This window comes from Chaetomium fimeti (assembly GCF_033439085.1).
Source record: "Chaetomium fimeti strain CBS 168.71 chromosome Unknown B0H64scaffold_2, whole genome shotgun sequence".
Lineage (NCBI taxonomy): Eukaryota > Fungi > Ascomycota > Sordariomycetes > Sordariales > Chaetomiaceae > Chaetomium > Chaetomium fimeti.
In genome coordinates this window covers 2431889-2446746 of record NW_026944330.1, presented here as the reverse complement: position 1 = coordinate 2446746, position 14858 = coordinate 2431889, and the positions used below count along the sequence as shown (strand labels likewise).

Here is a 14858-nt window from a genome sequence, read left to right as displayed (position 1 = left end):
TGAACTTTACAACGCCCCAAATCAATAAATTTCGGTATGTGGCTGAAGCTCCAGCCACAAGTTAGCTCCCAGACCCGCACAGTGCAGGGGCACCTGAAAGTAAACCCTGTTGGGTGATCAGATCCCAGCATGCCCGTGCTTCTGTGAGGTGGAAGGCATCACTTACACGCTCGGGTGACTTTCATCCACTGGCACTGGCAAACTGCATTATCGAAAAGGCACTTCCGGAATATTTGAGCCTGCGCTTTCCTCGTCTTCCGGACTTCTCCTTCTTTGCCTTCTTTACACCCATCACATTCACGTTCCACATCATCCACATCGACAAGTGAAAGATGGAAAACGCGACTGAGTCAAAGTATGCCATCCATGCGGCAGCTCGGGAAGGAAGGAGTGAGTATTTCTAATGGCCCGTGAATGCCAAAACCAATTATTAGTAACATATTTATTAACTTGAACTTTGCTTAGTCGCTGCTGTCGAGTCGCTCCTCCAAGTGTGTCCCCGGTCACCTCGGACACTCTCCAATTTCTAGTCACTGACCCGACCGGATGGGTTAGGCCAACTCGAAGCTTGCCCAGCTCAAGGACGACGATGGCAGACTCCCAATTCACTGGGCGGTATCATACAACCACCCCGAAATTGTCAGCCTGTTGATCAGTCAAAAGGGATTTGATCCGGATGCTGAGGTAGCTCTTTTGGTCACTGGCATTCATCAAAGGACCGTAGCTGATTAATCACAGGACGACAGCGGCTGGACACCCCTCATGATCGCCGCCAGCGTTAAGGACGCCGACAAGGTGGCTGACATTCTCCTCGCCCGGGGCGCCGACGTCAACCAGACAAGTAGGTCACTCACACTGCTTTAATTCTGTTTCACCCACTAATAACAACCCCCAGATAACAACGGCCAAGTATGAAAACCCCCCCCTTCCCATCTCAATCTACCCTCACCCAACCTCCCACCCAGCACTAACTAACCTCATCCCCTTCCCCAACCCACAGACATCCCTCCACTTCATCGCCTCCAAGACCAACCTCGACCTCGCCCGCAAGCTGCTCGAGGGCGGCGGCGCGCAGGCGGCGTCGACGCGCGTGCGCGACAAGCGCGGCCAGTACCCGCTGCACCGCGCCGCCGCCGTCGGCTCGGTGCCCATGCTCAACCTGTTGATCAAGCACCGCAGCCCCATCAACGCGACCGACTCGGCGGGGCAGACGGCCCTGCACCACGCCATCGCCGAGGGGCACGGTATGTTTTTTTGCTTCTCCTTTCCCGTTGTCGGTCTGCCTGCCTAGGTGGGGAAAGGTAATGTGGGAGGGGGGTTGGAGCTAAAGCTGACGGAGGGGTTGTGTGATAATAGGGGATGCGGCCATCGCGTTGTTGAAGGCGGGTGCGGAGGCCGGGAAGAAGGATGTGGATGGGTGTACGCCGTTGGAATTGGCGCCGGCGAAGGACGTACGTTACTCCCCTGGTTATCTCCCTTTTGCAAAGCACCGGCAACTGCTGGGGTGATAGCTGATGCTAATGCGGAAACAGGTCCGGGAGTACATCGTACGCAAGGCGGAGGAGGACGGGATTGAGTTGTGAGGAATGACGTTAGGATGGGATGGAGTCCTGACGGGGGACAGTTGAGACCGCAATTGCGTAGTTTGGGCTCAATTCTGGTTCGGTCCACAGATGAAAGGCGGCTAGCCAGGATAAGAGAAGAACAAGGCATAGCAAAATCGGCTCCTATTTGATGGTATCTCCTAGTCCGCTACATTCATTCCCCATGCAAAAAGTCGTGATACATGAATGCTCCCCCCCAAAAAGTCCCAAGCCAAGCCCGGCGCCAGCCAGCGCCTCCTCATTTAATAGTCCTCTCCACCAGATCCCGATACATAGCCTTCACATCCTCGACATCCGCCCTCAGCTCCTCCACCAGCTCGCTCTTCTCACCCAACAACTCCAACGTCGTCTCATAACGCTCCTTCATAACCGCCACCTCGCCCTCCAACACCTCGACCTTCTTCCCGGCCGCCCTCCCCCCCTCGGCCTCGCGCATCAGCGCGACCAGCTCGGCGCGCGCGTCGTCGCGCTGCCGCGAGATGCGCGCCAGCTCCTCCCGCGCCGCCACCTTCTCGCTCTCCAGCCGCCGGATCGCCGCGCTCATGCGCTCCACCAGCTGCACCGACGGGCCCGCCGCCACCGTCGACACCGACACCATGTCCTGCAGCACCTGCTGCGGCGACGCCGACCGCTCCATGCCCATGCCGACGCCGATGACGCCGGCCCCGGCCCCGCCCCCGAACGCGTCCTCGCCCCGCTGCACCTCCATCATGTCGAGCGGGTGCGAAGCGGGGGCTTCCGAGGTGGGGCTGAAGACGCTAAGCGGGCTAAACACGCCGCTGCCGCCGCTCGGGTTGGAGTTGATGGTGGGCCGGCTGGGCGGGTGCTGGGCCGAGGGGCGGCGGGAGAAGGGCATGCGCGGCTCGGCGAGGACGCCGCCGCCGCCGCCGCCTGCGTCGCTGGTGCTGGAGGGGCCTGACGTCTTGCGGCCTTTGCTGGCGAGGGTTGAGATGCCGAGGAAATCGGTGCTGAAGGTCCGTTGTGGGGCGGTTAGTTGTGGTGAAGCCGGCCGGCTGTCCGGTTTGAGGAACGAGCCACCGCCCGGGAGGCCTTCGAGCCAGGACCGGGGGCGTTCTGGGACGTCGCGGAGCTGGCGTTCCTCTTTTTCGGTTTCCCAGGCTTGTTTTTGCTTTTCGAACTCGGCTTTTGCTTTGGTTAGTGCTGATTCGGCTTCTTCGGCCCGTTTCTTGAGCGAGTCGAGCTGGGTTTGGTAGGACTTGACGTCTTCTTGGATGGTGGGGATCTTGGTCTTGGCCTCGTCCAGTTCCTCCTCCTGACGCCTTGCACGAACAGCCTACAGACAATTAGCACTTCGATCGAGGGCTCTACAAGGTAGCTGTACTCACCGCTTCCCTCGCCTTCCTCCGCATCTCCGACTCCCTCTGCAGCGCCTCGTCCCGATCCTTCTCCAGGCCCGTGATCCGCGCCAGCAGCGTTGTCTCAATGCCTTGCCAGTTCTCGCTCGCGATCGAATACTGTGTCTGCAGCGTCTCGACCTGCCGGAGCAGTTTGGCCTGCGAGTCCCCAGCGACGCCCGACGACGCCTCTTCGGCTCGCGTGCGCATAGCCTCGAGCTTTCCCTCCATCACCTGCATCTCGGCCTTGAGTTCAAGTTCCAATGCCCGCGCCCGCTCGCCGGCCCTCTCGGCCTTCTCGCGCAACTCGGTAGCTTGCGCTTTGCCGCGGTCGGCGACGAGGGCTTTCTCGACTTTAAGCGCGGCGACTTCCTCCTCCAGGTCTGCGATCCGCCGCTTGTCCTGCTCGCGGGGTTTCTCGTTCGCCTTGATGGTCATGGCGTCCGCCTGCTCGTTGGCCTTTTGGAGCCGGGAACGGAGCTCAGCGATGGTGCTGTCCTTGGAGCGAATCTCTGGCCGCAGTGTGCTGACCTCCTTTTGTGTCTGGTCAAGTCGCCTCTGCAGGTCATCGTGTGCCTTCTCAAGCTCCTGGGCGCGGCGTACTCGGCTTCGCAGGTCCTCAATTTCCTTGTCCGATTTGGCCCTGGCTATCCTGGCGGTCTCCAGCTCCTTCTCGTTTTTGGCCATGTCCATGCGCAGCTTCTTCACAAGAGCGCGGTGCTTATGGTCGGTGCTCGCCAGATTCTTGCCCTCTTCCATCAGTTGCACAATTTGCTGGTCCTTCTCGGCCAGTTTCTTCTCAGCGCTCCCCGCAGGTGCGGCCAAGGCGGCCTTTCTAGCCGAGTCTGTGGCTTCCCTCGCAAGAAACTGAAGCTTGGCTTCGAGAGCGTCTATTCGCTCTACATATTCGTGAATCTCCTCCTGATGTTGTAGTTGTGCGTCCTCGGTCCTGTCTCCGTTTTCCCTTTGCTCTTCGTCGCCGGCGTCGTCGGGGGCCGTCTTCACACCTTCTTGCGGTTCCGGGTTTGGAGGTACGATGATGGGGGTAGTGCTCGGGCTCGGCGTTATCGAAGGCGGTATGTCTGCTGAATTCCTCGCCCCATTGGCCTCATCCTCCGACCCCCGCGCCCCTGATCCGCCATCGAGCGAGTTATCCCTCTCCTCCATCTGTGGTGAACCAGCATCCTGAGAGTTCCTTGGGAGATCTTGCGAACCGCGCGGAGAGGAGACCTCCTTGGCAAACTCCTTCAAAGTCGGACTCGCGCGGTCCGCACTGTCGGTCGAGTTGCGGGTCTGTGCGTCGAAGCTCTGGCGCGGACTCCCCTGTGAGGATATCGAGTTTCTCGCCGCTGCTTTGGCGGCCATGGCCCTCGCGAGTCTCTCCTGGAGGCGATCATTGGTGCGGGTGGAAGAGGCAGCTCTCGAAGGACCTACACAAGCGACCCGGGTCGTCAGAAACACGGCGGTAAGCATTCTAGTTCCCGGGATGACATACCGGGACTCTGTTTAGCTGGCGACACGGGAGTCGCCGGTTTTGTCTCTCTTGTCTCTTTTGTCTCCTTCTGTTGCACTATGCCGTTCTCGTCCTCGGCGAGAATGTTGTCCAGGCGGGCCTCGACTCCGGCGACGGCCTGGGAAAGAAAGGAGCCCCATCGAGCCGACATTGTTTTGTGACAAAGCGTGGTGTATGGCAGGCAATCGGAATGCTGTGGCCATCAAGTGAAGCTGTGGGGGCGAGTCGTGGGTCGGGTCACATCTGATCCATCTGAGCGGCTCGAGATCATGCGTCGTGGCTGTTGCGCGGCAGACGGTTTGCTCGTTGACTTCGTTCCTTTTCTTGCGTAGGTATCGTTATCGTTACAGTCGTTACGGCGAAGAGAGCTTGTGATCAACACTCTCCTGATGATTATTTTCGTCAGAGTTGAGGAGGCGCGGGGCCGAGGATTCGTTGCTGAGTGAAGTTGGAAATTCTCCCAATGTCAAGTTCTTGGCGTCGACAATTCCAGCCAAGCCTCGTATGCTTCGCGACAGGCAACCGTTCAGCGGGTGCATAGCCCGAGTGGCCACGCTCACTACCTCGGTATTAAATGTGGGGCCGAGAGTTCGGAGCTTGGCGCACATCATTTCGAGATTGAACCAGGAACGGAGTCGAACTTGGATCTCTCAGAACATTTCAACATCGATTTGTCGAAGATGCTAGTTGCGTTTCAACTCGACAAGTAAGTACGCCATGGAGGTAAACGATACCAACATGCCGAGCGATCCGACCGAGATAGACGCCAGACTCGCTATTCCAAGAGCATTGGCCTCCATCAACGACGTCACTTGCCTAGGTTCTCCCACCCGGATTTTCAAGACGGGACGGCGCTGGTGTCCGGAGTCCGGAGACGAACCACGGGACCACGTTAGGAAAAGGTGAATGTGTCGCCACGACTGCGGAGCAACAGACCATTCCAATTTGGTAGAGATGGCAGAACCAGACAGCCCAGCCCGTATCAACCTTTTGTTTGCGTGTCGGACCCATCCACACTGACTCGGACTACATGGTCTTCACCTCAAAACCTCCACACATTCCTACGTCGCTCCCTTATCGAAATCATCACCAAACTAGGTCTATCATCATGTCCTCATTAAAGCGATGGGATAGTTTACCGAGAGAAATCCGTCTTCTCATCCTCGAGACCCTGGTGCAAGACGGTTGCAGACTGAGTCGCTTGGTCACAGTCTCTCGAGAGTGGCAAACAGATCTCGAGCGCTACAATTTCGCCCGAATCACACTAACGCCAGCGCGACTTGTCGATTTTGGTTTCATGGTTCATCGCAATCGGGCTCTCGTTCGCTACATTTGGTTCTGCTTGGAACTTGATGACTACGATTGCACCATTTGCGCGCCCGATTCTAGAGACGAGGAAGCCTTTGATATCACCGACACAGACAAATGTCCTATCACCCCGTCATTCCAAAACCTGTTCTCGACTCTCAGCACGTGGGAACCCAGGGGCGATCTTGTACTCGATATCAGTATCTACTCGCCCAGCGACTCGGAACATTGGTTCAAATACCTAACATTTGTGACCGATACGCCTTCAGCAGAAATGCCGGTAGGCGATGGTAGAGATCAGGCGATATCAGCCAAAGTCTACCATGACCCTCAACATGGCTGGGATGCTGGGTTTCGACACTCCGCTCCGCCTCGGTCCGCTATTCACAAAATTTTCCATGTAATTATGGATATGGGACCCTTTGATAGCGACGAGTTGGAGTTCCAATGGTGGGATCAGCTTCCATCGGTCCCAGTGGTCACCAGCTTGCTTCTCCGGCAACAGAACCGCCGGAGATGGAAGCCACGGTCGCTCGCACATATGTTTGCTCGTTTCCCCAGGCTTCAGGAAGTCCACTACGAGCCCTGGAGGGAGTGGGACTCTATGATGAAGAACTTTACGGATAAACGTGAGTATTGGTGCATACCTCCCTAAGCTGTTTCCCGTTCCCAGTCGTAGAAGTACTTTCTTGCTAACAACCCGCATCCATGTGTAGATTTCGGATACTTTTTCACGTCTATCCAAGGTTTCAACAACCATATCAAGAGACTTACCGTCTTCGAAAACTTCAATCAACAATACCCAGCCTCGCTGAAGCTATTCCAGGCCGGTGTTGACTTGTCTGATTGCGAGAATATTCGCAACCCAGCCCCCGCTGTTAGCCGGATGGCCGCACTCGCCAGTCTCAAGCTTGAGCATCTCGCAGCATCCTTCCTCGTAGATGCTCGCCATTTCTTCGAGATCGAGCCTTCTTGGGTGTGGCCAAACCTAACCTCACTTGTGCTTACCTCAAAAGTACTTGTGCCCGACGGCGATCAGACCGAGATTGAAGCTGTGCTTCAGGCGGCGGCGGCAGCGGCCATGAAGATGCCACGGCTGGAAACAATGGAAATATGGAATGGAAGAAAGGGGTTAACGGCGCTCTTCAGGTATCAGGCGCTCCGCGATATACGGAAAGCTGTGATTATGTGGAGAAGCACATGGAAATTGGCCATGGGACCATCTACGATCCAGGCTTGGGAAGTCGTTATGCATCAGTATGGTGGTTGGAGGCTCGATTTGGTTCAGGAACAACTAGATGAAGCTCTCATCAAGTCTCACGGTGATGCAATCCAGCATCTCATGCTCCCAAGTCAGGTCATTCGGCCCATCTCGTTGCGGCAGATTCAGATGGAACAGAAAGTTTTGGAGGGCGTGGAGACTGTGTAATTGTAGTGTATGGGATATAGTTTTACACGGTTCTCTCACCGTTTGCGCTTCTCCGATCATACCTGAGAGGCTGAGACGTTGGAGCAGCCTCGGAGCTTTGATTGTGCAGCACATACACAAAATAATTGACAGGAGATTAGCTGTGAAGCAGTTCCTCATGAGATGTGCCCGTAGGAAACCACCGATGTCCTGCAACGCCCGACTTGAAACAAAAGGTCCGGGAGATCAGGGAACAACCATTAGTCCATGTTAAATTTCTTTTTTTTTAAAAAAGCAGAACAAGAAGAAAAAAGAACAAAAAAGAAAAAGAAAAACAAACGAAAGAAAACCACAAAAGAGAAAAAGAAGAAAAAAAAGAAAAAAGAAACTTATGGAAAGAAACCGAGGAAATAAATGATGGAAATAAATCAAACAGAAATCGAGAAAAGAAATCAGAATCAAGTAACAAGAAGTTTCTTTGGGCTATTACCAAATGACGTCTGTTCAGGTTTCGATCCTCCTTGCCGAGGAGTCCGAGGAGTCCGGGTCGTCCGGCTCCTGGGACCGAAGCAATCCACTTGCACGCACCTATTAAATCAGCCGCACTGAGGATACGGTGTTTTTGACTCGAGACTGAGCTATTTGTAACGCGCTTGAGAAAACAGATACTGCCCATGAGCAAACATTGTCAAGTCTTTGACGCTTGCATTATTCTAGTTTTTATCCAATCAACTTTGTACTGCAGTTCTCATCACTCTCGCGCTGTTTTGGATACGTTATCGCCTCGTTTGCGATAACCGCACGCACCACTGCCACGGGCTGACGTATCCTTCTCGACGCGTTATTTCCGCAAACACAGCCTGTCCAACCCTCCCGTCTGCCGCCCCTCCCCAGCCTGACTACGCGGTTACATACACACGGCACAGCAACCTGTACAGAGGCGAGCCCGCCAAGCATGTCCTTGGTATCAGCGTTGCAGATCCCGTACAGGGAAGCCCGGGATGGATTCTGGGGGGACCAGACATCAACCCTGAATTGGTGCGAAGAGGTATGGACGGCTTGATATAGTTGCATTACTTGCATATCGTGCTGTAAAGAAAACCATCCCGGCTCACCGCCTCGCCTCCAGGATTACAACATCAGCTTCTACTGCGCCGAGGTCGTCAACACGGTCACCAACTTGGTGTTTATCTGGCTCGGGGCCAAAGGTCTGCGGAATGTGCTCGCCTATGCCCACTCGAGGGTCTTTGTGCTCGCGTTCCTGGGTTACGTCGTAGTTGGCCTGGGGTCCATGGCCTTCCATACCACGCTGAAATGTTCGTTCACCGTGCCGGGTCGTCTTTTTGTCGTACTTGCGCCTTGTATCCCGTTTCTCATCCGTGAAACAACCTAACCGCTCCGTTGTCTGACACACTCTTATCTCGCAGATGAGATGCAGCTCGCCGATGAGCTGCCCATGATATACACGGTGTGCATCATGGGGTTTGCCACGTTCTCGTACAGGCGGCCGGCAAAGGTGCAGGCCCTGATTGCGGCGGGGATGATTGGGCTGGCTGTTTTCATCACGGTTTGTGTCGACTACGTCCCCGTATTCTTTTGGGTCCCGACCGGCTGACGAGCAGTTTGTTTAGGTCTACTACCTCGTTGCCAAAGATCCAGTCTTCCATCAAGTTGCCTACGGCATTCTCACTGCGACAACCATATTCCGCGGCTTTTACGTCATGGAACGACACCTGCGGCCGAAGCTGAGCCAACGAAACCCGGCCGAGTGTGGTCGCTACATGCGCGGCATGTATACACTGTCGCTGACTGGTCTGTACCACCCTTCCGGTAGCCCCGGTGTTTCGTCAGAGTACCACTAACGTACGACGTCCTGGCAAGGCATCCTCATGTTCTTGGCCGGCTTCTTGCTCTGGAACATGGACAACATCTACTGCCATAACCTGACGGCCACTAAGAAGCAGATCATGCTTCCGTGGTCGGTGATACTCGAGGGCCATGGATGGTGGCATATCCTGACCGGTTTAGGTAAGTTGCCAGTTTTCCCCTTCACAGAATGACTCCAGAACGATGCTGACGTGGAAAACAGGCGGTATGTGAAACCTGCGAGGACTGACTTAGGCGCGAGTCGCTAACGCTTGATGTAGCATATCACATGATTGTTTGGAGGGTGTGGTTGAACCGCTGCTTGGACGGCAGCGAAACGGAGTTTATGTTGGACTGGGTGCCTTTGCGGTCCGTCCCACAGGTCGTGCCCAGACCCGGCGCCTTTGTGAATGGGAACGGCCACCAGAAGATCCAGTAACCCGGTTCTGTTGCCTGTTTTTGAGACTGCCACAACCGGGCTTGGGTACAATCGGGCATCAAGGTGGTGATACCATACGTTGTGGCAGTGTGATAGAGGAGTAAAATCCCGTAGAGAATAGACTTGGATAGGTACCTTGTATATAAATTAAAGTTGAATTTGATCGTGGCTCGGGGGAGTCTTGATCCGAGATTTTCTTGTTGAGTTGAGACCTGTGCAGGACATAAACCCGGAGGCAAATATTACTAGGTACCTTAGAGGTATAATACTTCTAGAGGAACAGAATTGCCTCTTACCCATGATTTGCCCCTGATGTGTTGTGTTCTATACGGGCACCGAGTGCTGTGTTCGCCAAGTGCGCATTATAGCACTTCGCACTGTAGCTATCAAGCCCACTAAATTTCGAGCAGACGACAACCGCCCCGTTAAGACGAACACAGCATCGCCAGATCCGCATCACACATCAAAGTGGCAACTCCCACTCTCTGCGTCACTACACATCGAATCCGAGTCTGAGTCACCCTCATTTCGAGTGGCCATCTGTCAACATGTCAATATCCAACGAGGCGCTGCAGAAGGTGAGTGGTACCCTAGAATTGGGCATCAACCCCTCATCGCGGCTCATGGTAGCACATCATTCTTTGATGCTGACCGAGGCAACAGCTGGTGAGGGAGATCGAGTCGCAGGCCGCCGCCGCCCAGCAGCAGATCAGCCTGGTGCGCACCCAGACTGCCAGCAAGCAGCGCGAGATGCGCCTGGCCCAGTTGACGCGCAGCGAGATCGCAGCGCTGCCGTCCGACACAGCCATCTACGAGGGTGTTGGGAAGATGTACGTTTTGCCCCCATTTCCCCCGCGTTGCGTGCGTCCGGCGGGTTGACCACCCCTTGGTTAGGTTTGTCGCTATACCCGTCCCGACTCTGCAGGACAAGTTGGGCTCGCAGATCAAGGGGATCGAGACCGAGGTGGAGGCGATGGGCAAGCGGCTCCATTACTTGGAGACGACGGCCAAGAATAGCCAGGACCACATCGAAAAGATGCTCAGGGGTTCTGGGCAGCAGTGATGCTCCGGGTCGAGGCATGGGTTACGCTTGGGTACTGGGCTGGGGTTACAGGGCACGAAAGCCAAGGCATGGCGTGGCCCGGGAGGGGTGCCGGAGAGGTGAATTGGGATGTTGTCCTTCTCGGTTGTCAGCTCGCTCGGGTATCGCGGGATAAGGCAGTAAATAGCTCCATATCAGTCTCGCCATGAAAAATCGAAATCGGTGATTTGGGTAGGTTGCACCAGACTCAACATCGCATCCCCAGACCTGAGCCATCCAATCTTGAGCCTTAACGTTTGTGGGGGGGAGATGGGAGGCACACTGTGCTCGTACCCAAGCGGGCCGGTTGCCGCATGGACAAAAAAGGCTGAACTCCAAGTGCAGATGTCGACCATGGAAACTTCAAGTCCTCGACTGGAGGAACAAAGCGAAAGCCATCCTGAAGCCCAAAAAACCGTATTTACACCATTTACTTTTGTTTTATTTCCCTTTCCCTTAATTTGGTTTCTTCTGCTCGATTTCTTTTTATTTGTTCTCTTTGCTTGATTTATTGCCCTCAAGGTTCCTTTCGAGTTCGGCTTTTTTTGGCCAGAGGGTGCCGGTTCACGGACACCCGACTGGGCCCACTTCTCTTGAATGAGGGGCAGAAATTGTCACGCTTGCGGGGCCTGGACGCATCTCGCAGCCAACAGTGCCAAGTTAAGTTTCAGACAAGCGCCGTTTCCTGCAGCTCGTCGGTTCATCAGCTGGGCTCAACCAGTGACTCGAAGACGGCGCGTTTCCTCGCTCCCGACTGGTTGCAGTCAGTATCCCCAAATAACATGACACAGGCTAGCTGAGCGCACGTATGACTCGCTGCTCTTGTTCGGATGGGATTGGCGACGACCGCGGGCCATGACGGGAGCGCAGCCTCGCGGCCATCCCGCCGCAGCTTCGTTGCAGGTGGCTGCCCAATGGACCCCCAGACCAAGACCAGACCGATCAGCATGCCAGCCGCCAACCACCCACAGGCCCGCGGCATCCCTGCTCGTCGTCTCCATTGCAGATGCCAAGATGTCGCTCGCAGCCCCTCACCTAGCCCTATGCGCCGTCCCGGTTCCTTGATTCCCTCACGAACATGGAAGATGGGTTCGCAGAGGACCGAGACTGCAGCGCTCTTCCACTGCGATAACCCGGGAGATAGGCGCCAAAGCGAGGGCAGAGTGGAACAAGGGTGATTTACTATCCCTCTCCTCCCCGAGCGACACAATGCCACGGTTTCTTGACACAAGGCTGAGCCGGGTCAGGTCCAGATTACACTCGGGAGTATGACTTTTCGGAAGTGACATGGAAGTGGCAAGTAAAGAGCCGAATTCGTGCTGCTGGGAGTTGCCAGCTTGCGCAACTCCAGCCTGCAATCTCACCAGCCTCCACTCTTCTTCCCAGCCGCTGACCGGCACTGGCCGCGTTGGCTGCTCTGCCGCTGACCTGCACCGTCCTCCACCCCAGACCCTCCCGCCCCGGTGCGGTCTTGGGCCAACCAACAGCGGCCACCGTGGGAGAAATGCGTGCTCCCACCCTCTCCGGAAAGGGACCAGTACCTCATCTCGGGCTTGTTCCGTGTGGCACACGACCGCTAGGCTGCCATCATGTGTTGGTTCCCGATACCTTTCGCCAAGATCTCCCGCACTGTACGGGCTTGAGGCAGCTCTCCCTCCCCCCTGATTTGTCGTGTGTCCGCGGCTCATGCAGCCCTCATGTCTGAAGTCGCCGGGGCCCGGGGGGTGGGCGTCGTCCTCGAGTCTTGCCTGACCAGTGCAGCGCAGCGCCGAATAAGTGGTGGGTCACACCCCCGCTCGGTTGGGGGCTGACAATCCTCCTGACCCCTCTGCACACCGAAGACATCTTCCCTCTGTTCTCAATTCTGCTTTCTGAAATCCCTCCTTCTAACACAAACAAGTTGACAAAACCGCATTGAGCGACTTGAGAAACCCAGACCCGACTATCGTCTAACCTTGGGAAGAGCGTGGCAGCTCACCCACCCCCTCAACGGATACGTTTACAAAGATACCTTGAGCGTGACCCAGCCTTCCTCTCTTCAACATGTCTAGCTATACTAGCGACGATTCGAGTCACTCGACCGAGATCAGAGTACGGCGCGGGCGCGATCCGTCTCCTTTTTACCACCGGGCACCTGTTCCCCCGCCCGGGCCCCATCGCGGACCAGCCCCGCACTTTATCCAGACCGTTACCCGGGATGTACGGGACCACCGGCCTACGGGCTACTTTAACGCACCCGGCCCTCGCCGGCCGGACGAGCGCATGACCATTGTTCATACCCGCTCTCGGTCGAGAGAGCGCAGGTCCCCGCCGGTCCGCACTGGGCCGATGCCTGTGCCTCCGCCTGTGGCGGCTCCTCCCCAGGTGATCATCAACCAGCCGTTTGTTGATCGTCGCCGGGCCGAGCGAGAACGGGATTCGGATTCTTCCTCGGACGACTCGTCCCGTGGGTCCTCCCGGCGTCATCGCCGGCGCCACAGGCACCACCGGTCACACAGCCATGTCCGCAGCCGGTCCTCCAGCACCCACAGCAACATCGAGGACGCCAGGAATCAATGGAAGCTGCAGAGCGCAAATGAGCAGCTCGCCCTCCTCCGGCTCGAGGCCCAAAAGAGGGACGAGCAGCGTCAGATGGAGCGGTACTCCAAGGAGCAGGCCGAGCTCGCGCAGTCGCGCGCCGACCTGGAGATGCGGCAACGGAGGGAGGAGGACGAGCTCCGCCACGACCGCTACCGCGACGAGTACGAGCTGGAGCACCTCAAGCGCGAGATCGCCCGCATCCGGCGCCAGGAGGAAGACCTGAAGGCCGAGCACGCGCGCGAGGAGCAGGCCAAGTTCGTCAAGGATAGCGACGAGCTGGCCCGGTTCAAGCGCGAGCAGGACGAGATCAAGCGCGCAAAGCAGGCCGAGGCCGAAACCGAGTACCAAAAGCAAAAGGCCGAGCTGGAGCGTCGGATACGCGCCGAGGAAGAGGCCAAGCGCGACAAGGCCTTCGCCGACGAGACCAAGGCCAAGGCCGCGCTCGCCGAGCTGGAGCGCATCAACGCGGAGCGGGAGCGCAGGGAGGAGGAGGAGCGGATTCGCCGCGAGATCGAGCTCAAGAGGCTCGAAGAGGAGAAGAAGGCCGCCGACGAGGCCAAGCGCAAGGAGAAGGAGGCCGAGGAGGCCATCGCCGCGTACAAGGCCAAGGAGATGGAGCGCGCCCAGAAGGAGAAGGAGGAGCAGGAGGCCCGCGACAAGGAGCTGCAGCGCATCATCCAGGAGCGCCTGATCAACTCGGGACTCGACGAGAAGGAGATCGAGGCCGTCATGAAGAACGAGAAGATCAAGCGGGAGAAGAAGGAGGAAGAGGAGAAGCAGATCGCCCGCCCCACCTACACGCGCATGTCGCTCCGGTATCTCGACATCGAGACCCTCATCCACCACAAGATCGAGTTCGACCTAGACCCGGTAAGTTTCATCCAGCCTAGGCCGTCCGGTACCCTTATAACAAGACCCCCCACTAACCCTCTCCGTGTGCGCCGCCAGGAACCGGGCTACGTCATCATCAAGCGCTGGGTGCCCGAGTGGGAGCAGACGGTGCTCTGGGAGCACACGCGGCGGCGCCGCGGCGGCGACAGCGGCAAGATCATGCTCGAGGTCGACGACGGCCACCGCCACCGCCACCGCCACCGCCACTCCTCGTCGGGCGACTACGAGTTCGTCCGCGCAAAGTCAAAGTCCCGCCACCGCAGCAAGTCGCCCGGCCTGCTCATGTACTTGGCCGGCGGCCGGCCGCGCTAAGGGTGTGTCGGCGTCGCTGGGGTTGTCGGTCGGTGTCGTTGTGTGATGGATGGATACCCTTCTTCTCTGGCGAGTTTCTGTGGTTGAGTTGAGCTGTTATATCTTGTTCTGTTCGTTTCTTTTTCTTTTGGCTACACACGGTGGGAAAAGGCGGGCAGGGAAGCCTGGGGGTGAGAGGGAAGGCAGAGAACGGGCCGCATGAGGAACGATAAGATGAGCTATGATTTGTGTTGTTTACGTTTGCGCGAGTCGAGAAATTTTCGTATTTATCTTTCCTTTTTGTTCCTCTCCATATTCCCAGCTCCGTTTCGCGCTGTCAGGCAAGACGAGTGCTCGTAGCGTCACGGGGCATGTTTGTTTCTGTTCCCTTCTCCGCCGCATCTTTCCCTTGGGTGATATGATCCTCTAGGATGAGCGAGCCATGGTTAGGATAGGGTACCGTAGTGGAACAGGTGTCGTATAGTACAGTATAGTACACTCTAAACCAAAACAACCTTCCCC

General features: G+C 56.7%; 6 protein-coding genes across 6 annotated transcripts; 5 read left to right on the top strand and 1 right to left on the bottom strand.

Annotated features, from left to right (window-relative positions):
• The first annotated feature begins 127 nt into the window (after positions 1–127).
• B0H64DRAFT_386596 (putative proteasome regulatory protein) lies at positions 128–1759 on the top strand. The gene is made up of 8 exons (XM_062803149.1): positions 128–390; positions 466–491; positions 556–684; positions 739–841; positions 896–909; positions 1001–1244; positions 1357–1451; positions 1533–1759. The coding sequence occupies exons 1-8, from the start codon at positions 333–335 to the stop codon at positions 1581–1583; spliced, it is 720 nt and encodes a 239-aa protein (XP_062662430.1). The 5' UTR covers positions 128–332; the 3' UTR covers positions 1584–1759.
• Positions 1676–4724, bottom strand: B0H64DRAFT_85606 (TATA element modulatory factor 1 TATA binding-domain-containing protein). The gene is made up of 3 exons (XM_062808884.1): positions 4455–4724; positions 2951–4389; positions 1676–2898 (listed from the first exon to the last, which is right to left on the bottom strand). Exons 1-3 carry the CDS (start codon positions 4621–4623, stop codon positions 1843–1845), a joined length of 2664 nt encoding a protein of 887 aa, XP_062662429.1. The 5' UTR covers positions 4624–4724; the 3' UTR covers positions 1676–1842.
• A 569-nt stretch (positions 4725–5293) lies between these two features.
• B0H64DRAFT_85584 (uncharacterized protein) lies at positions 5294–7342 on the top strand. The gene is made up of 2 exons (XM_062808883.1): positions 5294–6409; positions 6497–7342. Exons 1-2 carry the CDS (start codon positions 5503–5505, stop codon positions 7207–7209), a joined length of 1620 nt encoding a protein of 539 aa, XP_062662428.1. The 5' UTR covers positions 5294–5502; the 3' UTR covers positions 7210–7342.
• An 801-nt stretch (positions 7343–8143) lies between these two features.
• On the top strand, positions 8144–9640 carry B0H64DRAFT_454576 (ceramidase; the record flags this gene model as incomplete). Its single annotated transcript, XM_062807278.1, has 7 exons — positions 8144–8236; positions 8318–8504; positions 8616–8755; positions 8820–9000; positions 9070–9216; positions 9278–9280; positions 9336–9640. 7 exons carry the CDS (start codon positions 8144–8146, stop codon positions 9491–9493), a joined length of 909 nt encoding a protein of 302 aa, XP_062662427.1. The 3' UTR covers positions 9494–9640.
• A 297-nt stretch (positions 9641–9937) lies between these two features.
• Positions 9938–10823, top strand: B0H64DRAFT_386591 (Prefoldin). Its single transcript, XM_062803148.1, has 3 exons — positions 9938–10071; positions 10157–10323; positions 10388–10823. Exons 1-3 carry the CDS (start codon positions 10042–10044, stop codon positions 10554–10556), a joined length of 366 nt encoding a protein of 121 aa, XP_062662426.1. The 5' UTR covers positions 9938–10041; the 3' UTR covers positions 10557–10823.
• Positions 10824–12518: 1695 nt separating this feature from the next.
• On the top strand, positions 12519–14467 carry B0H64DRAFT_85499 (uncharacterized protein). Its single transcript, XM_062808881.1, has 2 exons — positions 12519–14024; positions 14103–14467. The coding sequence occupies exons 1-2, from the start codon at positions 12618–12620 to the stop codon at positions 14355–14357; spliced, it is 1662 nt and encodes a 553-aa protein (XP_062662425.1). The 5' UTR covers positions 12519–12617; the 3' UTR covers positions 14358–14467.
• The last annotated feature ends 391 nt before the right edge of the window (positions 14468–14858 follow it).